The 22,333-nt window shown below is 42.7% G+C and overlaps 1 protein-coding gene across 2 annotated transcripts in view; it reads right to left on the reverse strand.

The window, feature by feature from the left end:
* Positions 1–323: 323 nt before the first annotated feature.
* sstr1b (somatostatin receptor 1b) overlaps positions 324–22,333 on the reverse strand; it is a 46,274-nt gene continuing 24,264 nt past the window's right edge. For both annotated transcript variants that reach the window (XM_039823408.1, XM_039823407.1), the window contains exon 2: positions 324–6,194. In XM_039823408.1, the coding sequence (XP_039679342.1) occupies positions 3,965–5,071 (1,107 nt within the window). In that variant the 5' untranslated portion in view covers positions 5,072–6,194 and the 3' untranslated portion in view covers positions 324–3,964. The remainder of the gene's footprint in view (positions 6,195–22,333) is intronic.

Consider the following 22,333-nt stretch of genomic DNA (forward strand, 5'->3'; position numbering starts at 1 on the left):
AAAAGAGCTCATTACTTTGTTTGGATACCAGGGAGCTGCTGCTGATAACCTCTGATCTGATATAAACATGGAAGACCATAAGGACTACTTGACCACTGAATGCACATGTCCTGTTACTGATCATTGATAAGTCATTGTTTGATGTAATTGATGTGATTAAAGTCTGTTGTTTATTCTTTTATGTGACACTTTTTATTGTCACTGTCCTTGCCAGGACTCCTTTGTAAAAGAGATTCTGAATCTCAATTTGAATATTTCTTGTTAGTTAGGAGGGTTTATCGTAGGCATCAGTTAGAAGGCACAAGTAAGCCAGGAAACTTCAGTCCACTCAACAAAGATTTATTTTCCAAAACTTAAAATTGTTCCAAATGAAAGAGTACAAAATCACACATGGGCTGGTGATTCAGAACTGCCGCCCCATGCTAGGTTAACAGAGAGTAGCTGTGTTGGAAACCGTTCCCTCATTCACCCACTCACTATTCCCTATGTAGTGTTTATTAAATAGTCAATTATGTAGGGACCGACCAAACGAGATTTCAGACACTCACTGAAAACATCTATTTCCATGATAGGGAACGGTTTACAACACAGCTAATGAATGAGATGGAGTGCAGTCTTTTGATATGGGGTCACCAGGTGAACTTAATGAGGTAATTAAGAGTGAGAAAGGGTGGAAGCAAGAACCAATCAATGGGCTCGTTCAAGATGAGCTGTGCCTCGCTTGTAAAGAGGATGGGAGCAGGCAGCAGCAGCTGGGGACGTTGACAAAAAGGGGCGGCCGAGTCGGAGAGCATATAGCCGTTTGAAGCAGCCTTCAGTCTGTACAAGAAGTCACAGAAACACTCACATCCTGTTAGGTCAGATTAGGATTTATTAAAATGTTATCAGACCCATATCAGTTCGTGCTCAGTCTCCGATTGATTAGATTCTGACAGAGTAGCGTGTTAAAATGATCTGCAGGCAATCTGTCGCTGATGTTAATATACAATAGACTGTAGACGATCTGTAATCTTAACTTTAGTTAATGTATTCTGTTAACAGAATAAGCCTTCAAATAAGACAAATATCGATCTTAACCTCTCCAATTAAACAACAACAAAAAGTGTATGTGAAACATCATAGCGTGTGAGTCACTTATGAACCAATCAGCTGTTAGATCAGCTGAGAGCCAGGCATTTCCCATCATGCCATGGGTCTCGCAGTCGGCGGAGAGCAACTGCAGAGCCTGGCTCTAAAAACTGCAGCTGCCTCGATCTCGTGAGGTTATCGTTGCCTATGTGTGCATGATGTCAGAGCAAGTCGGACACAATCTAACCGGCATGCATTGGGCGGCGATCACCTGTGATGTATTCTGCACAGGCCTGGCTCATCTTAAACGAGCCTAGTGATGAACAAAGGAGAGGAAAGGAAGAAAGAAAGTGCCAAAATCAAAGAAAATATGGATCTTTACTACATTACTGGTAAAAAAAAATAAAAAATGAAAATACATATACATACAATCCACAGTGTCTCAGGGGCTATATATATATATTATATTATATATATATATTATAAAGTCAACGAGTGTAGGTGACCTTTGTCGACATGGTCACAATAAACACAGAAGGCGTTTTAAGGGGGATGCCATCCCATTCCCCTTGTTAACAAAAGGACCATCGTCATCATCAAGTATCTGGTGTTCCTGTTTGATTACCTACCTAGCTTCACACATTCACTCGCTGAAGAAATATAGAAGCCGGAATGTTGGCTGCAGCGCACAGGCGCTCCACTCCTGATTGCAGCCGGTGTGAGCAGACAGATTGAATATCCCTAGCGTGACTCATTGGTCATTTATCTGACTGAGGTTTGTGCAAGTTAGAATACATGGCTCCGACCATGGCTCTGAAATGTCACTAGCATAACCGAAAATGAAGTATATGTGGTACCGGAGCTGTTTGTCTATATAAATTATACCTGATGAAGGTCTGAGGATAGAAACATTGGTAATACAGTGAGTACAAGTGATCAAAAATTCTTCAGTGAGTTTTTGATCCCACACACTTTGTAGTAATTGTTATCAGATTTAAAAGTAAAATTAACATTTCATTATAAAATACATTTTTCACATTTTAGAGAGCCACTGTTAAACATAAAACAACAAAGTGAAATCACGGGTGAAAAGATCATTTTGTGAGCGTTTGAAATTTAGAAACATGAACTCAACATATACAGTACATCTTTTTTTCAGCCATTTCTGTCATGTTGTTCAACTGAAGCAGAACAGCTCTTGCCCAGTTTGCAAAGACAAACTTCAAACAGGTCCACCAACAAACAATTAACACATATAGATACATCAAATACATAAATGTACACAGAAAAAAAAAATCAAACATCATTTTAAAGCCTGGAGAAAGTGACACACATTTAATTTAACCTTTCTCCTATCTGGGGGAAATCCAGGGCCAACACAAGCCCCACACAGGCAACGCACTGTACTACACCCAAAGTGTTTTTTTGTTTTTTTTACATTAATAAATCAATCTGTGTTACTGAAAAGTAAAACTCGCACACTAGTATACTATGAAATTAAACTTGTGTTGTCTTTTCTCAGAAATATCAATTTGTCAACAATTTTGGTTTGAACTTTGTGTTGAACAAATCCGCAGAACATCTACATATAAGATTGATAAGATAAAATCAATTACATTTACAAGTTTGAAAGAGATATTTAAACATGGTGAAATTTAAACAACATTGGTTTAGTGCAGTCCAAGAGGACTTGAGAAGATTGTGTAAAATATTGTAAAGTAAACCTATATTAAAAAAAGGTTAAATTGTAGGGAGGACACTGTGATAAAAAGGTTAACAAAGTGTATGATCAGAATGGCATGTTGGCATTAATAGTACAGGCTTTTATTTTGAAACATCTGCAGTTTTTAATCAGCCGTGTTGAGTTTCATTGACTGTAAAAAACACAGCAAAATAGAAGTAATTGGAAATAACTGAATAAAAACAATATGTACAATATATTTGTAATATAATATTTATATAATATATTTGGGGCAGCTGTGGCCTAGAGGTTAGAGATGCGCAGTTCAATCCCCAGACCAGTAGGATAAAATCTGGGTGGGGAAAGTGAAAGAGCAGCGCCTCCCTCATCACCACCACTGAGGTGCCCTTGCCCTTAACCTCAGCTGCTCCAGTGGAGCTGCTCAGTGGCCAGCAGATCAGACTGTGGTTGTATTGGTGTAACTATGTGAATGTGACAGGTCGTCATAACTGACAGCAGAGTGGTGAGTATGACATGACTCTGTTGTTGCTCTGACTTTACCGTGTGTTCATTTGAGAATAAAAGTTTTTTTTACAGCGTTTTTGCCAAATTAATCTGAAGGTAATCTAAATTGTTAAAACACATCTGTGAACTGTAGAATTTGGGCATTTTGGGGGTGTCATTGGATGATTTTTTGGGGGTGTATCTGTAAATAAACAGTTACATTTTGACAAACAACCATGGTATTTCACATTTGTAATTTGTTTGCGGGGTATCCAAGCAGCCTCTTATACTTATGGCTGGCTATAACCTAAAGTAAGAATCAACATGTCAATAAGCATAACCATTTTGTGCTTACATTCATCGGTGCTTTACATCCTTGCCCACATACAGAACATTTGTGGGATTCTTACAGTTAAATACATCTTTTTCAGTTTTTCTCTTAACATGTCAGCCAGTCAGATCAGCTTCTGAACTTTACATTTTCTGCTTATCCATTAGTTGTTCTTCTGGCTTTCTCAAATTTGTGTTCCGTATCACAAAATTCTTATTAAGGAGTTTACACTTTGTCAAGTCCATTTCTGTATGGCACATCTGTGTACTCCAGGGGATGTTACAAAAAAATTATGATATGTAGTTTAAGTTTTTATAATGTATGAATGAAAAGGATATCAATCTCCCCATTATAAACCTTAAGACAATAAAACTCTACCACTACATTGTGGTTGTACGGGAGGTATATGTCCCATTGCGAAACACCATATCAGAAGCCATACAGTCCTTGGGAAAATCCAGAGGGTTACATGTTGCTTGTCTCTTCAAAGCTACAGCACAGTAATCTACCTGTTCCGCATCCAGCCCAGACTCCAGCCACCGGAAACACACAATGCGCTGGAATGACCGCCGGAAATTGTCAGACACAAAGCCGTACAGGATAGGATTGGCACCGCTGTTAGCGTAGCTGAGGATGACAAAAAGCTGAGTCACCATGGGGTCTGGGGGCCGGTGGAAAACGCTGACCAGCTGGATGATATAGAAGGGCATCCAGCAGAGAACGAACACGGCCACAACTAGCAGCACCATGCGGGTGATCTTCTTCTCTGAGCGCCGTCGTTGAAGCCAGCCTGCTTTTAGCCCCACTGCTCGCATCCTGGCCACCATTAAACAGTAACATAAGCAGATGGCTCCAACCGGCAGCAGAAACCCCAACAGAAATGTGTAGACCACAAATGCCTCTGACCACGCCGATTCAGGCCACAAGAAATTACAGTCCACAGCACCGTCTGGCGCCCGGACAGTGTCTGCGAAGATAATGATGGGCAGGATAACTAAAAGTGACAGCCCCCATACACACACATTGACTACTTTGGCTACAGTGGGCCTGCGGTACCGGGCAGCCTTGATAGGGTGGACCACTGCTACGTAACGGTCCACACTCAGCACAGTCAAGCAGAAGATTGATGTAAACATATTGATACCATCCACACTCAGCACCAACCTACACATCAGCGACCCAAAGGGCCAATGGCGGATGGCAGCTGATGTGGCCAGAAAAGGAACACTTAACATGAACAACTCGTCAGCAATTGCCAAATTGAGGATGTAAATGTTTGTGGCTGTTTTCATTTTGGCATATTTCAGAATGACGTAGATGACCATGGCATTGCCAATAAGACCTATACAGCAGACAAGAGCATAGATAGATGGGAGGATGATTCTACTAGCGTAAAGCTCTGGGTAGTAGTACTCGTAGTCCGTGCTTGTGTTATAGGGCAGCCCTGTTGGGTAGGACCCATAGTCCCGGCTCCCATTGAAATCCATGGTCAGTTTTGGTGGGTATTTGATGCTAACTTTAAGTTTAAATGATAATGGTGCTAGCTAATGAAGTTACAGAGAGCTAAAGTCAAGCTTTTGGGCTTCTTGGATTTGTAATACCACAGATTGCCAACGAGCCAGGCCTAAAACATAACCTTGATCAACAGTAGGTTGTGCGGCCCACTACATTTGTCTAGGCAGGGATGGTAATACTTTATTATTCATTCAATAATTCTATTTTAGCAACCTTTCAAGAACACCTCAGCCCACAAGCCCAAGCTTTTCAAGTGGCTGCCGCTACGAGAGTGGACAGGGTGTACTGAATGGCGTAGATATCTAAAACACGTCATACTTGTGCTGACACTCTGAAAAGACTTCTTAGGGGCTGTAGTTTTTCAAATACTAACTTATCATTGTTTTGTTATTTTGTTAAAATCAAGAAGGGTTCAAATCCTAATAGCGAGTTCTGTATTAGTACTCATTTATCTAATATAGTGAGATAATGAGACATTCCTTGAGCTAGCAGAACAACAGCTGACTAAAAGTAAGTGTCAGGACTTGTGCGTTCTATTTTCTTTTTGGTTTCTATAACAATTCACAGAAAAAAAGGATCCTGTTCATATTTCAAAAAGGAACTTCTTTGCCACTGTCACCCTAGAAAATTTTCATTGTAAAGTCCAGACAACCTATATTCTTCTTTTCCTCTTAGCTACACAAGAAATACGGGGTATGCAGGACTTCTCAAGGTATCTACTTTACACCCTGATTCACAGGATTCTTGGTGGGCAATCATGTAGTATTCCATTTTCTTTCATGAGTAAACATCTTATTGCCCATCTGTTCCAGGTTGTAGTAAGTGCAGAGTTCTGATCAAAACCAAGCTACAACCACTTGGACACAACGTAAGCATAGATACAAAACACTCAAATCTGTTGATTGCAATGCGGTGTCCTGGAGAGTAAAATCACATTGAGTGTCCACTTGTGTTGTGTTGCTTGGCTCCTGCACTTATGTTGTCTTGTTGAGTCTCACAGTCATTGCAGAGTGTGGAGAAATCACAAGGTTCCTACTGAAGCTTCCCTTCAGGACACATTGTGCTCCCATTTTCTGTGACCTGAATTATGAAAACCTGTAAGAAAACAAAGAACTGTCATTAAGTTTGCCTCTGAAAGACACCAAGCACAAGATGAGTCATACCTTATACAGCGTTAGTTATCTGAGTCACTGCATTTACCAGGAATGTATTACCATGAAGACATTTAGGTCTGTGTCGGTATGTATTGCACACATCACAGACTCAAAATCTTTTAGTCTTGGGAAGTCATATTCCCATACAGGCTTTTTGCAGCAATACTGATAACAAATAGCCCATGAGTAATAATTGAGAGGAACAGTTTTAGAGTGTAGATCTTCTCCCAGGACTGTGTGGATCTGAAGATTGGGCTTGATTGATATCTCTTTGACTGTTAGATTTCTTGGTTGTGATACAACTGATAGCTTCCTTTGTCTTAATCTCATTGAACAGCAAACTTAAGCTGACACGAGTAAAGGGAAAGTGAAATTGCAGATCTCTTAGAACAAGTTAGTCAGGCTTGTGTAGAGCACATTTTGACAAACAGCCGTTTCAACAACTAATAACCCTTGAGGGTTCAAGCTGTGCAACTATAACTCAGTCTGGTGCATGATGTTTAACAACTATGCCCCGTAGTATCTTTCAAACCACCTTTGTAGGGTTAGTGGAACTCATGCTCACTAGACTAGCGCTAGTGTTGTTGACTTGAGGGTGTTTAAAAAACATTGCCAGGAATTTGAACTACTACACATAAAAAAACAAACTGCATCAATTTTAGAAAGAAGGTAAAATTATGACTCATGAGAAACTAACCCCTAACCCTAACCCCGTAAACTTACTATAAGTGTCATTTTTAGTTGCTAGGAACAATTACTTTAACATGACTTAGCAAATATATCAGTTTAACTTTCTTAAATTAAACAAAGACAAAACTGGGGTAGTTGTTTTTGCAGACAAAGAGGATTGACTAAAAGACTCAGCTTTAATCGGCAATGTCAAAAACAACAGACAATGGCAGAAATCTTGGAGCACGTTCAATCTCAAAATGGTGTGCACCATTTTGCTACGGTTTCCGTATTGAACGACCTGTTTCTTGGAACAGTGTGAAACTGAATCGTTTGGTGGGTGAGTCTCTCGTTTATTGGCTATGTCACAGGTGATACACAGTCAGCAGACGTGTCTGTAAACTCGTGTTAATAAAAGGGTAGAGCGCAGGCTGAAGACGTTTCTGTTTGATGCTGCCTTTTAAAAAAAGTAAATATTAGTTTCTTACACTGCCCTGTAAGTTTTATTCTTGTATTTCATACCTGTCTTATTCTATTTTAGAATATTCGTAATTGTTTTTAATTGCTCTTTAATGTTTGATGTAAAGCGGTTGGAATTGCCTTGTTGCGGAAATGTGCTATATAAATAAGTTAAATCACGAAAGCGCAACGACATGAGCGAGGGGGTCATTTTTTAAACAGTTGGTACAATGGTGATAGAAATAAAGACCTAGTTTGTTACATTAACCCTAATGGCTCATGTTGTGATATTTGGAAGAACAGTTTTGAGTGTCTGTGACACTCAATAAACTTTCATTGTTTTACAGCCATTTCCATGGCAGTTTTCCCTTGTCAACTCGACCTTTTTCACGCCAGACATGTTGACATGTCATAGTAGAAAAAGCACAGGTGTATTCCAAACCATTAATGATGGCTGCATTCCACTTAGGAGAGGTCCTGGTATTGGGCATGCTGACTCACTGAAATAGCTTACTGGGACACTTGATGGAATTGAGCCATCGTTAAGGTTATCAATTTCAGCTGTGCTTTTCCTACTATGACAAGTCAAAAATGTCTGCTGTGAAAAAGGTCCATTCTGCCTAATATTGGAGGATTCTTCAGCATTGTGGATTCCTTAGATCATCTAGTTTCATGTGCTACCAATATCTTCACTCTAGCTTTAAAACAGAGCATCTTGGGAGCTTGATCTTAGGATTTTATGAATCAATATTGTATCATTTACATTACATTACATGTCATTTAGCTGACGCTTTTATCCAAAGCGACTTACAATTAAGTGCATTCAACTGAGAAGGTCCAAACTCTAGACAACAAGTAGTAAGTGCAAGTACATTAGCTTTAAATAAGCAAAGCTACAAAGAAACGTATAAAAGTGCAGGTTCAAAAGAATTTTTTACTTTTTTATTTATTTTTTATCCGAGGTGTAGTCGGAAGAGATGTGTTTTTAGCCTTCGGCGGAAGATGTGTAGGCTTTCAGCCATCCTGATGTCGATGGGGAGCTCGGTCCACCATTTAGGAGCCAGGACAGTGAACAGTCGGGATTTGGTTGAGTGATTAGTTCTCCCTCGCAGTAGGGGGGCAGCAAGCAGTTTGGCTGATGCAGAGCGAAGTGAGCGGGTTGGGGTATATGGTTTGACCATGTCCTGTATGTAAATAAAGATCAATTTGAATCGAACAAATTAATAAAAATTAAGCCAAGTCCTATTATACACTCCTTAAAGCAGTGGTTCTCAAACTTTTTTTACATCAAGGAACCCTAAACTGACATAAATTAGATCACGGACCCCCATCTGATACAATTGTTACTTTTAGATGTTTTATTACAAAAAGTGAATGAAACACATGAGCAAAATAGTCATACAATCTGTCATTGTGTTACTTATGGATGAAATTATATTGAAGATAAATTATTCCCCTTTTTGTTGGGGACCCCTAGGGGTTCTCACCCACTTTGAGAACCACTACTTTAAAGAAATGCAAAGCTCTGACTTTTGGTTCTCTCCAATCTGGCAGATTTCAATGTTTGCTGCCTTCATAAAAATGGGTTGTGTATAAGGCAAGGAAGCTGGTATCCCATGCTGTTTTTCCCCTTTTGTTTCTAACCCTACACCCTCATCTGTGTGGTTGCAGAATTTTGTGAAATGTATTAAATAATGATTTGAAAATGGGTAAAATCTAATAATTGGGTAAGTGTCACAATTCAAAACCTAACTGACTGTTCACCCTCACCCTCCATATTGAGTGTTTCACTGCAGTGCAATTCTTGATAGCAGAAAGGAATTCCAATTGGCAATCTTCTACATAAGTGGGAGTACGAAGGGCATTTCACAATGATGCATAATATTGCCGATTCCCAAGCACTGAATTGTCCTAAGGCGTGGGACATCCTTTCAGGTCTTCAGAGTGTGATTCACAGAGTGAAAGAGGTTTGTGGTTGTCTACCAACAGCATATCATAGCACATGATTCACACATAAGAAATTATTCCAACATGCTGTCTCATCATCTTGTTGTACAGTATGTTAATATCTACATATGGTAATACATGACAAGAATGAAAGCAGGCAAGGAGAGACGGTGGCTTGCCAGTCCACACTATCCAGACCTTAGTGAAAGGCTACATCGAAATTGCAGCCAACACATGGTATCCCATTAGAATCAGAGAAGGTGTTATCCGTTGTAACTGCTGACATGTGAATTCCCCTCTCACCCTGAAACATTTCACTGATTGCCCCGTATATGCTATCTGCTGCTCTGTTCACATACACTCAGCAGAATCACCAGGACTGTTTGCCACCCATGACTGCTAATCTGGACTTTGACGGCTTTGTAGGGTTGAATCATCGTCTCCTACTCCACTACAAATTATGTTCACATGCAACTATTCAGCACAATATCCCTGCGTGGCACAGAAAAGTTGTCGTCATGCATAAATAAAGAATAAATCAGCACTGGTGAAAAATTTGGCAATGGAACGTAAGCCCAGGACACTGGTGTTGAAAGGAAATGCTTACTATCCCCAATTCATCCTTCTGGTGTGGCATATTGCAAGCAGTTATTAACACTTTTAGAGAGGGTCAGATGATAGGTTGTACAAACTAGTTTAATTTGAAGCATATTGAGGCATTTAGTCCAGCTTGCATTGCAAGAACATTTTGGCACCTGCTGGCCCAGTGGTTAAGAGTGCCAACTGTCAATTGCATTATACCTTGATTATGGCTGGCCAGCAGGAGGCGACTTTACTGGCTCCAAAAAACTCTATAAAAGTCTATAAGAAAATAACCCCACTTCTCACTTGATTTATAAAAAAAAAAATTCTTGTTCAGCATTATGCCAACCAAGCTAGCTGGCTACCGCTAGCGCTAGCTGGTAACTTAAGGGAAAGTTTGCTGATTTTCTTTACTGCCATACATGCAGATGAATGGCGGCAGTACCCCTTATTGTTTAGCATAGTGCAGCACCATTGTAACCATAAACAACACTGGCTTGGCAGCATCATCCTCCCCAGCTCCACCCTTTCATCACAAATCGTCACATCTGGTTGCAAAAGACCAAGATGGCGACACCTGTATCGCCAAACTTGAAGCTTCAAAACGGCAGTTCACAAACTAATGGATGACGTCGCAGATGCTATGTCATGCTACTATTTTGTCATTATATGGGCTGGCTGGGGACCTTTATTACATGTTGTTTACCATCTCTCTCTTCCCTCATCCCCTGTCATCTCTCTAATAAAGCTACAAAATGCAACAAATCTTAAAAACAAACTTTGAACATTTGTCAAGATTTGACATTTTTATATTCCTAATTGCATACATATTTTCCAAAAATGTTATTGTAAAATAGTTGTATATGAATGTAATTCATAGAACACTTATTTGCCAAAATCCCCTGTACATGCATAAAAAAATGTCCCTAAAACTGTTTGTATCCCAGGTTTGCGTAGAGTGCTTAGGTATTTGACCTACAAAGCTTATAGTTGCTCTTAACCCTTGTGTTGTCCTTCGGGTCCCAGTGACCCAAAGGACAACACAAGGATTATGTACTTCCGTTTACTTTGTTGGGAATTGCTCTCTAAATAAGGGTTAATACAGCACCTTAGTTCTTGTTTGTACAGCATTTTGGTCAGCTTAAACTGTGTTTAAATGTGTTCTAGAAATAAACTTTACTTACTTACTTTACAAGAAACAGGGTTTAGAGAGCAATTCTCAACAAAGTAAAGGGAAGTACATAATCCTTGTGTTGTCCTTCGGGTCACTGGGACCCGAAGGACCACACAAGGGTTAAAGGTCCAATATGGAATACAGACAGCTAGCGTTTAAAATTGTTACTGCAGTTCAAATTCAAAATACTGGAGAGAGTCATCTCCCCCGGATCCTCCTCCCCAGCATTGAAGTTCACAGGTTGCCAGGGTGAAAATGCTGAACCCAATGGCCCACAATGTCAATGTTAGCTGTTAGACAGACATTACTCCACAGTGCAGCAGAGTTGCTAGAGGCTGCCATGTTTACGGTTGTAAAAGCCTGTGCACTTGCAGAGCTCTGTACCTGGTTGACAGTCACCTTTTGTCGGCTAAATGTAACAACCACGACCGCTAAAAAGACTGCGACCTTGTGGCACTTTTTGCCTATTTGTCTTTTGAACATACTTCCAAGTTTCTTGGCCCCTGCAAGTAGGCTGAGAAGGGCTGTTTGTATGTTTGTGGATGCTGGTCATTAAGTCTGGGTTTGCAAAAAGATGTAATTGTCCAATATTTCCTATAACGTTTGTGCGAGTTGTTTTCAGCCATGCTTCCACTATGAAATACACTCACCTAAAGGATTATTAGGAACACCCTACAAATATCGCGTTTGATCCCCTTTCGCTTTCAGAACTGCCTTAATTGTTCATGGTATTGATTCAACAAGGTGCTGGAAGCATTCTTTAGAAATGTTGGCCCATATTGATAGGATAGCATCTTGCAGTTGATGGAGATTTGTGGGAATCACATCCAGGGCACAAAGCTCCCGCTCCACCACATCCCAAAGATGTTCTATTGGGTTGAGATCTGGTGACTGTGGGGGCCATTTTAGTACAGCGAACTCATTGTCATGTTCAAGAAACCAATTTGAAATGATTCAAGCTTTGTGACATGGTGCATTATCCTGCTGGAAATAGCCATCAGAGGATGGGTGCATGGTAGTCAGAAAAGGATGGACGTGGTCAGAAACAATGCTCAGGTAGGCTGTGGCATTTAAACGACTCCCAATTGGTACTAAGGGGCCTAAAGTGTGCCAAGAAAACATTCCCCACACCATTTCAATCAGGAGAGACTTCGTTTGCAGATATGCAAAGATATTTATTGTACAACTGTATGATATTGAATGTACAAAGTCTTTTGGAGATTGGACTCCATCGAATTAATAATCTTCTTAAAGGGGTAGGAAATAGGAACATAACCCCCAAAAACGTGATGGGAATTATAGATTATAGATATAAAATATTTAATATGTAGACGTAACATGCATTCATAAATGTATAGGCTACATACGAACTAGCACAGACACCTTAATACTTACCTCTTGCAGCAACGGATCTGAAAATAAAAATATCGGTTAAGTGATACACCCCCAAAACGGAAGCAAATAATTCCCGCAGCACAGGCAGGGATTAACACAGAAAGGCGAAAACTGAGGCATGACATGCGGCAATACGGGCCGGCATCGGCCACTCAAGCAGACATCGGCCGCACCAGCCGGCATCAGCCACTCCGGCCGGCATCGGCCGCACCAGCTGGCATCGGCAACTCCAGCCGGCAGCGGCAAGTCAGGCCGGCATCGACACATCTCCATGGATCTGGAAGTAGAAAACTAATGCAATGATCCATCCCCAAGACAGCAGGCAAAATACTTCTCAGAAGTCGGTCATCGGGCAACTCAAGCCGGCATCGGCAACTCAAGCCCGCATCGGCCGCACCAGCCCGCATCGGCAACTCCAGCTGGCATAACGGCACCTCCACTAGGACGCAACACAGGCTGGCATATCTGCCGGTACGGCAACCCAAGCCAGCAAAACAAGCACAGCATGCCCGCCGGAGAGGTAAGTCAGGCCAGTGCAACGTGAAGGCCTGGTATATGGAGGAGAATCACTCTACCAGAACAACAGCAGGATGAAGACTGATGACTTACTCAAGTGGTAACTGGGCACCAACAATAACAACACTACCTTGTATGAAGTTAAATATGAAAAAATGAAAATATGTAGCTAAGAAATGTGCAACAGAAATAAGTAGGCTAATCAACAACAGACTAAACATTGAAAAGACATTTCTAGTAATTACCCAAACATAAGCGATTAGAAATTCTGAGCCTTACAACTACATGAATTAACTCCACTTCCACGCCTTACACCAGCAGGACAAGCATGGCATACCTGCCGGGGTGGCAATTCAAGCCAGCAACAAGCAAAATATTAAATCCCAACTAAGTTTATCAACCTCTGTACGTGGCCGGAAAGCAATACTGGCCAAAAGCAAATAAAACCCTAGCGTAACTGTTTTTAGCAACCACAGCACGGTGACTGGAATGGCAATACTGGCCAAATTAAAAAATAAAGCCCTAACCAGACTTATGAACCACGGCACGATGAGCGGCATGGCGATGCAGGCCAGAAACCACGACATGCAAAGAATAAATGTGACACAAGTGGGACAACTCCGTAAAATGAGACACAACAACAGAGACCGTGAATACAAACCACCACCAGTTATATGCATGCTCACCAGAATCAAGGCTTCAATGATCTTTGGTTGGTGAGAAGGTCGTCGACGTCAGGACGAATATATGAGGAGTAAGCAGAAGCTGACCAGCAGTTGCAGCGAAGCACAAGATATGCCCTGGTTAGCTGCCGTCGTCGCAGCCCTATCCTAAACGAATGGCCTGAATAATGGTGAGGTGACATATGAGCTCTAAGGAGGACCAGCTTCAGATGAAGCCCAAACCAAGCTTTCAACAGGGGAAATCCCCCGGGGGATGAGGAACAGAGGCGCTAAGGAGCCAGTGCGAGGCCGCAACAGTAAATAGTTTAGCATAGACTTGAAGGGACAAAAAGAAGTATCACTGCGGGCGACGAGGACCGAGCAAGCGCCACCGCGTTTAGAATGTTTGAGAGATAAGCGATAATGACCAGGATAAAAAGCCAAATCAGAAAAAGTGACATCACTATCGGGGTGAAAAGATTTAGAAGGGGTAGTAAATTCGCTGCATCTGAGAAAGGCATAAAAAGCCAGCAAAAACACAGACTCCAGTAAGGAGTCTACGTAGGGAGAAAACACCCCCGCTCGGAGAACTGAGACCATAGCGTGCAAAATACCGAGAGTGATAGGCTGCCTCGGATCAGGGGAAGAAGGATGAGTTTTGGAAATGCCTTTTAGCAGCAATTTAACGGCCCGATTAGAAAAAATGCTTGGAAAAGACGGGTCGTAACAGCGGATATGAACGCCGGTGAGCAAACTTCGAGTATACTGCAACTTAAATTTGCGAGTGTCAGTACAATAACAAATGAATGCACAAATGCTGCTTGTACGAACAAGGTTTAAGAGGGACAGAAATACAAACACAAAAGAAACAGAAGGTATCCCAAGCAAAATCATATGTCTTCAAAGTAGACGCAGCTAAGCCCTGTCTCATATATTCCTTAGAGGATTCCAGATAACGATGAAGGGGCGATAGGTTTAATACAGTGCTACCTCCTGGAAAGAAGGCAGAGTTACAGGGAAGAGGCTGGCAGTAGGGCAAAGGCGCCGAAAGGCCTGAAAATGAAAACGAGACAGAGCATCAGCCACACCATTAGAATGACCGGGAACATGATGGGCAGTGATGAGAAAATTGTGCATGACGGCAGACCAGGTGATGCTTCTCATGAAAGGCATGATGGCGCTACATGAAGAGCGCCCCCTATTTATGATGTCGACGACCGCTCTATTATCGCACAAAACGGATATACGTTTGTGCTTCAAGTGACGGCCCCATACGCGGCAAGCTACAGTGATGGGGTAAATCTCATGCAAGGCCGACGAATCAAGCCGGGAGAAGGTGGGAGGCCAGTGCCCGGCGAACCACTGCCCCTGAAAAAAGCCACCGAACTCACCGGAAGGGGCAGCGTCCGTGAAGAACAGTAACGAGTCGGACGAATGCACCAAATCATTGTAGAAAAACGAAACACCATTCCAACGTTTAAGAAGGTGGGACCAAAAACGTAAATCGGAACGGCAGCCGTCATCGAGGGATACGAGATCCTGCAGTTGTGAAAGTGAAGATGCCGTATCCAGTAACCGGGATATGAACGAACGCCCCTGAGGGATAACACGCATGGCGAAGTTTAGGTGGCCCAAAAGGGATAGTAACTGGCGTTTGGTTATGGAAACGGCAGTCGAAAAAGACGCAGCGATCTCGCGAATGCGCTGTAATTTGTCGAGCGGGAGAGATGCTTCCATGCCAACGGAGTCGAGGGTAATGCCGAGAAACTCCAGGCGCGTGACCGGACCTAAAGTTTTCTCTTTAGACAAAGGAACGCCAAGGGAACGAAAGCAGCTCCGCAGCTTCCCCAGAGACGAACCTGAGCTATCGTGAGGGGGGTCGATAAGCAAAATATTTTCCAGCAAATGAAGCACCGAAGGCACCCTCACCCTGTTAAGCAGAATCCAGCAAAGCGCTTCTGACACGTGATTAAAAATGCAAGGGCTGCTCTTGCACCCAAAGGTCAGGCGCACACCGAAATAGAAGTTTGAATCCAACTTAACCCCGAACAGAGGCCATTGGGAAGGATGGATGGGCACGATTTTAAAATCATCAGTGATGTCCGCCTTGGAAAGCCAAGCGCCCACCCCAGCCAGTTTAATCAGGTTGATGGCATTATCGACGGTGGCATAGTGCAGAAAAAAGGGCGCTAGTGGGATGAGACTGTTAATGCTGGGAACAGGCCCGTTATGCGGCGCAGACAGATGAAAAATCAGGTGCTTTTCCCCAGAATACTTCCTAGTAGCGACGCCGATCGGATTGACGCAAAACAGGGAAAATGGAGGAGAACTGAAAGGCCCAATTACGTAGCCCTTATCTACCTCCGACGCCAACAACCGAGAGACGGTGTCGGGATCGGAAGTAGCGGAAAGGAGATTTTTAGCCACGAAAGTAATATTCGGCGCCGTAAGCACGCCCACCCGAAAACCTTGGGAAAGCCCAGAAAGAAGGTGATCAACGAACACAGAATCATGATTCGAAGACAGCTTATATGCCAATGCACACAGGTTTAATGGAGTGGACGGGTGAACAGTCAGAATGTCTTCGAGCCATGGCGAGGCGGCCGCCGGGCAGACCGGAGCAAACTCGAGCGCCGAGGGCAGACAGACCGGGGGTGGGCATCGCAGCAGTAGCTGCAGATGTGAAGAAATATGCAATTGGGGAAGGTACAGACACTTTCATTAAAGTTATTGCAAATGGGAGGTTGGGAAGGCATAATGACCTGGTGTCCCCACGCAGCCGCGCCGGGAGGGGAACGAGGGGACTGAGAGGAGGGACCGGGGTCCTGGCGGAACAGCAGCGTAGGGCAGAGAGAAGCCACGTGGCCCGCGACTCCACAGGTGGAACAGGAATTGACCTGCGCACCGCCCACCAGCATGACCAGAAGCTCTACATTCAAAACGGACCAGTCCAGCCGGACATTGGACCGAGTGAGGTGCAGCGCAGCCTTGCTGGAGAAAGCCTGGTGATAGCGATAGAAAAAGTTCCTCCCATACTTCAGGTTGAGATCGCCGATCAGAGCTAGGTAGGAATCGAGTTCCTGCCGCCGTTCCGGGTACACGGAACAAATCACATCTCTTAAAATGCCGAAAGCCACCAAAAACTGCCCAATAGAAAGCTCTTTGCACAACCGAGGGTCCGCGGATTTAAGCACGGCGGAGAACCCTACCCCGGAAATGACAAATTGATCACATATGGGGGAAGGCAAAATCAAGCTCACCAAATTAACGTCCTTGCCCTGCAAAATGTTAGCACGCAGACGGGCAGAAATATGAGCAGAAGCAGGAATGTATGGCCTACCGGAGGACGGAGCCAAAGCAGCAGTGGCCAGGGAAAAGGCAGCTTCAGCTGAGGCCAGCGGGCCCATCTGGGCGGAGCTGAGCGCTGGCAGCGCCACGGAGGAGAGAGCAGCACCGACGGTCGCAGACCCAGCAGGAGCTGGAATGCGTTCAACGGCCTGCAGCCGTGCTTCCATTGACTGCATCGAGCCGGCCAGAGACTGGAGAGATGCGAGAATGAGGCTCGTGTCTGACGACCCACTCGGAACATCCAGGGCAGCAGCGCGGCCGAGGGAACCCGCGCTGCGGGTCTTCGCGGGGGCGCCGAGGGAGGGATCCGCCTTCCTGGTCCGTTTCCGACCGCGGGCAGCCACAAGAGTGGCGGGCGCGGAGCTCAGGAGACGGCAAACCCGAAGCAGGTACAACGACGCGATCCCGGAGCCGCCGAAAGAGAGACTCCGACCCATCCGAGCAACAGCCGGGCATGGGAGCCAGCCGCAAGCTCCTGCGAACGCCGTCCGGAGAACCGGGAATCACCTCCGGCGACGAGCAAAGACCAGGAAATGGGTCCGAAGCAGGAACAGGCTCCGAATCCGACATGGCGAACACCAACCAGAGAGAAAAAGCGATCCATATATCTGTCCGACTGACAAAGTCGAGCGCTTTGCCTGAAACGACAGCTGACAGCACAAGGAGAGAACATATTTAAAGCAGAGTTGGCTGTGATTGGCCCTTGAATCTCGTGGCCAAGTCTGATTGGTTTAACTGACACTTCTTGAACAGCTGATTTGATTTAAGAATGAGTAGTGATTGGGTTAATGACGTCTTCCTGAAAGAATTTGCGCTGAGCTTCATTACACCACCAGCAGCAGCCTGCCCAGTGGTAACAAGGCATGACGGATCAATGTTCTCATTCTGTTTACGCCAAATTCTGACTCTACCATCTGAATGTCTCAACAGAAATCGAGACTCATCAGACCAGGCAATATTTTTAGTCTTCAACTGTCCAATTTTGGTGAGCTTGTACAAAGGACAGGACTGCCACATACTGGATGTTTTTCCTTTTTCAGACCATTTTTTGTAAACCCTAGAAATGGTTGTGCGTGAAAATCCCAGTAACTAAGCAGATTGTGAAATACTCAAACCAGCCTGTCTGGCACCAACAACCATGCCACGCTCAAAATTGCTTAGATCACCTTTCGTTCCCATTCTGACATTCAGTTTGGAGTTCAGGAGATTGTCTAGACCTGGATAACACCCCTAAATGCATTGAAGCAGCTGCAATGTGATTGGGTGATTAGATAAATTGTATTATCGAGAAATCTTACAGGTGTTCCTAATAATCCTTTAGGTGAGTGTATATCAACTGTTTGATGGATTGTCAATTTTATACAGACATAGATCATCAGAGGATGAATTGCAGTAACTTTGGTGATCTCCTGACCTTTTATCAAGTGCCATCATCAGTTCTCTCTCTCTCTCTCTCTCTCTCTCTCTATATATATATATATATATATATATATATATATATATATATATATATATATATATATATATATATTTCCATCCAAATATTTGGTATATGACCAAATACCTGCAACACTAATGACATCATTTCATCTGTAGGCTACTTTGTGCATTGAACAGTATGACAGAACAAGAAGAGAAATTGACAACATTGCTCAATGATGGTGCTATTATAAATAAAAAGCTCGCTGAACATAAAATTTATCAAAGTGCTGCCTGCAGTGAAAGCAAAACCTGCATCAATTACAAGCAAATGACTTCCATGCAAACACATTTCTGTTCTGGGCTGTTGTATATGGATGTTTTCTTTTAATAACAGGATCAGGTCAGAATGGTGCTGCTGCTGCAAATGACTGATTTGCTGTTGTCTGTCCGTGAACAGCATGAAGACTGCTTTATTCATTTACATAAAAATAGACAGAGGACATTAATCCACACATTCGCCAGCAATCAGTGTATGCTATGTTGCTCATAATAAGGTATGGTCATTATTCATTCTGCCTTTCAGGGATCCATTCTTGTTCCATTGCTGCACACTCAGGGTTTGCAGGCATCCATTGTTGTAAGCAGCTGCCAAATAGTCTTATCTGAGAGAGACACAATGGCAGTACAGTACATTCATACTGCCTCAAGGGAGTGATTGTCTAAGACACAAGAGCACAGACTAAAAAACTAATTACAAACTAGTGCCAAATTATTTCAACCTGTGTCCCCAATGAAAAGGTTGCAGCTCAAATTACTTTGTAATTGTCTTTTAATGATTTGAAGCTAGTTTTTTAGTTCCTGGTTTTTGTTGGTCCAAGCAGATCTTTTGACGGTCAAGCATGTTCCCAGATGGTCTAGGATGGTCTTTGTTGGTCTAAGCTGGCTTTTTGAGTGTCTGGCTTAGTCTTGGATGGTCTACACTGGTCTTTTGATGGTCAAGCCGGACATTTGTTGGTTTATGCTTGTTCGATAGTCTGGCCTTGTGTTGAAAATGTCCATGCTGGCCCTTTCCTTGTGTATCCTCGTGAGCAGGTTTCCAGAAGCTTGCCAATAGGTTGACGAACTGAGACACAAAATCACCACAATATTAAAAGTGAGGTATCTAGCTTTGTGGGCCATAGACGTGTAAAGTGGTAATTATTTCTTGGACCATGATGGGAATATTTTCAGTGATGTAGCTAACTATGTGGGCTAAAGAAGTATAAAGTAGTCATGAACTTTGACGTGAAGATTTTTCATAAACCTTGGCTATTGCAATTTCAGTAGACAGTAGCGTCATTCAGCTTATGTGTGTTATGTTGTGATATTGTGTTATGTAAATAAATGTAAGCGATGTGATGCAAATAGCTCATGGCCACTTTCATTATTTTAAGGTAGCCCTCAGATGAAGAAAGGTTGGAGACCCCTGGCCTACAAGATAGTCTGCAGTGGTGGTCCATGCTGATGGTCTAGTTTTGAGTGTGCTAGTCTAAGCTGTTCCTTTGATGTTGTAACCTGTCGTTGGTGGTCTAAGATGGTCTTTGGATGGCCAACCCTTGTTTTCTATTGGTCTAAAAATGTCTTTTGAGCCAGCCTATGCTTTGATTGTCTACACTTGTACACTTAATAGTCTTACTTCATTTCTGATAGCTATCGGATGTCTGTCCAATCTCTTATGGTCTAAGATGCTCTTTTGATTGCCAGACCTAATTTTTAATAGTCTGAGGTGATAGACTAATGATCTGGCCTGCTCGATGAAGGATAACTCAGTATTCAAGATGGTATACTGCTCATGCTCTGACTAGTTCAGGATACAGTTATAGCCCAACACTATCTTGCAAAGTAAAAAGTGACAAATGTTTCATGGGATGCTGGTAGCGCTACATATATGTATTTCTCTCTCTTTTCATGGATGAAGCAAGCTAATCTCCATGGTTTCACATGAGATTAGGCTCCTAAGAGTCTAATTTTACCAAATATTTCCACTCAGCCTGAGAGAAATTGAGTTGTGAACTTGAATGTGCTCTTATTGTGCTAAATGATTACTGCTGTGAGAGTAAAAGCTGGAAGTCATCTTATCACATTTCTTTGCAGCTTTCTTCCCGGCAGACTTTTTGAAACATTGACTGATCAATTTAACACAACATAATGTATCCAGTCATTATAGTCTATGCAGTAGCATGTGAGATCACCCTTCCCCCCCATTGACACATCAGCAGCCTCAAACACTGGAGACACAACAGGATTACATTAATGAACCTTGAAAAATGAGCCACTTACCGCTACTGAAAGGCCTTAAAGAGCGCTCATCAGTGCAATTTGGGCAGGTTGAGAGAGTTCCAGTTTTATACAAATGTCATGTACACAGGACTAACAACATGACAAAAGCTCATTTCAATTCCCTTGTTAAGCAGATCCACAGAGTGGTTTTCTACTCCACACAACTAGGTCAAACAGGTCAAACTAAATGGAGGAAAAGTTGATCGCCATGGTCAACAACTTCCCAGTTCTCTGCAAAATAACTTTGACTACCACGACTTGAAAAAGACAAAAGATGCCTCTAAACATTCCTCAGGAAATGAATTACTTCATCATGCAAAGGTATAATGACAATCAGGGCCTAAAATTGCACAAATGCGACAAATGCTTGTGAATTTTGCCATTAGCGGGTGAAACTGTCAATCTAAATGCACGTTGGCGGGTAGCCAATGAGAATTGAGTCATTCATTAGTTTTTTGCCACTACTTTCACATTTTTAACCAAGTCTGTCATTTCCTAGTAAAAGTAAAAGAAGACGTTTAATACCAAGTGGACAGCTGACTTACAGCGCCAGTACATAACAAATGAACTGCAGTAATGTTGTCTGTAAGGCTAAGGGAATGCAAAGTTAAATCCTTTTGTAATCGGGAATAAAAACTTAAAATTAGAAGCAATTAAAGCTACAGTGTGTAGTTTCTGTCTCCCCCATGAGGAATTCTAAGTAATGAAAACAAAACCTTCGGCGCGTCCACATGACACAAGCCTTCGTGATTGCCAACTTCAATTTTATCCCAATTTCATATTATGTCCCCAAAAGGAAACTTTGTCAACATCTGTTTTATCTAAAAAGATACATTTTTTTTTAGATAAAATTCCGTTTGTTCATCTCACTTCAGTTTTATTGCTGCAAAATGGGATTTTCAGGCAGACAAACTGACCAACACATATATACGTATATATATAATAATAGACTGATACTTGGCGTCTGTGTTGATACAGTATTGCCACGGAAGATATCGCGATACTATGTTGTATAGATTTTTTTCCCCACCCCTAGTAAAAATCCACCTGCCACCGTGGCTGGTAGCCAAAAAAGTTAACTTGAGGCCCTGGTGACAATGCATGGAAATAGCAGCCAACCTGGTAGAGTGTGCGCACATTATGCTCAGTCCTCGGCCACAGGTTCGGTTCCAACCTGCGGCCCTTTGCCGTCCTATCAAATAAAGGCCTAAAATTCCAATAAAATCTTGCTAAATCTGTTTTGATAGAGCTGGTCTATGTCAAAAAGTACACTCCCGCTCTGTCTAGGCATCCAAATATCATGTCAGTACAGAGTCAGAGCCCTTTGGTGGCCAACCAGAGAACTACACTTATTTCAGGGGGCCTGTTTGTTTTGCAGTTCAGATCTAACAGCTGCTAATCTGCAGTATAAATGCTACCCCTCCAGAAACATAAATGATGTATGAGGAAGAACAAGGAGTCCAAAGTCTTAATTGGTATTTTCATTCTTTGACGCGCTGCTAGCTCCACACCAACCTTCACTTCTCTTCTGCAGGCTTTAATTATAGGCAGTCATCCTTTTGTAGTTGCATTAGTGTTGCTTGGTAG

The sequence above is a fragment of the Perca fluviatilis genome, chromosome 14 (assembly GCF_010015445.1).
Source record: "Perca fluviatilis chromosome 14, GENO_Pfluv_1.0, whole genome shotgun sequence".
Classification (NCBI taxonomy): Eukaryota; Metazoa; Chordata; class Actinopteri; order Perciformes; family Percidae; genus Perca; species Perca fluviatilis.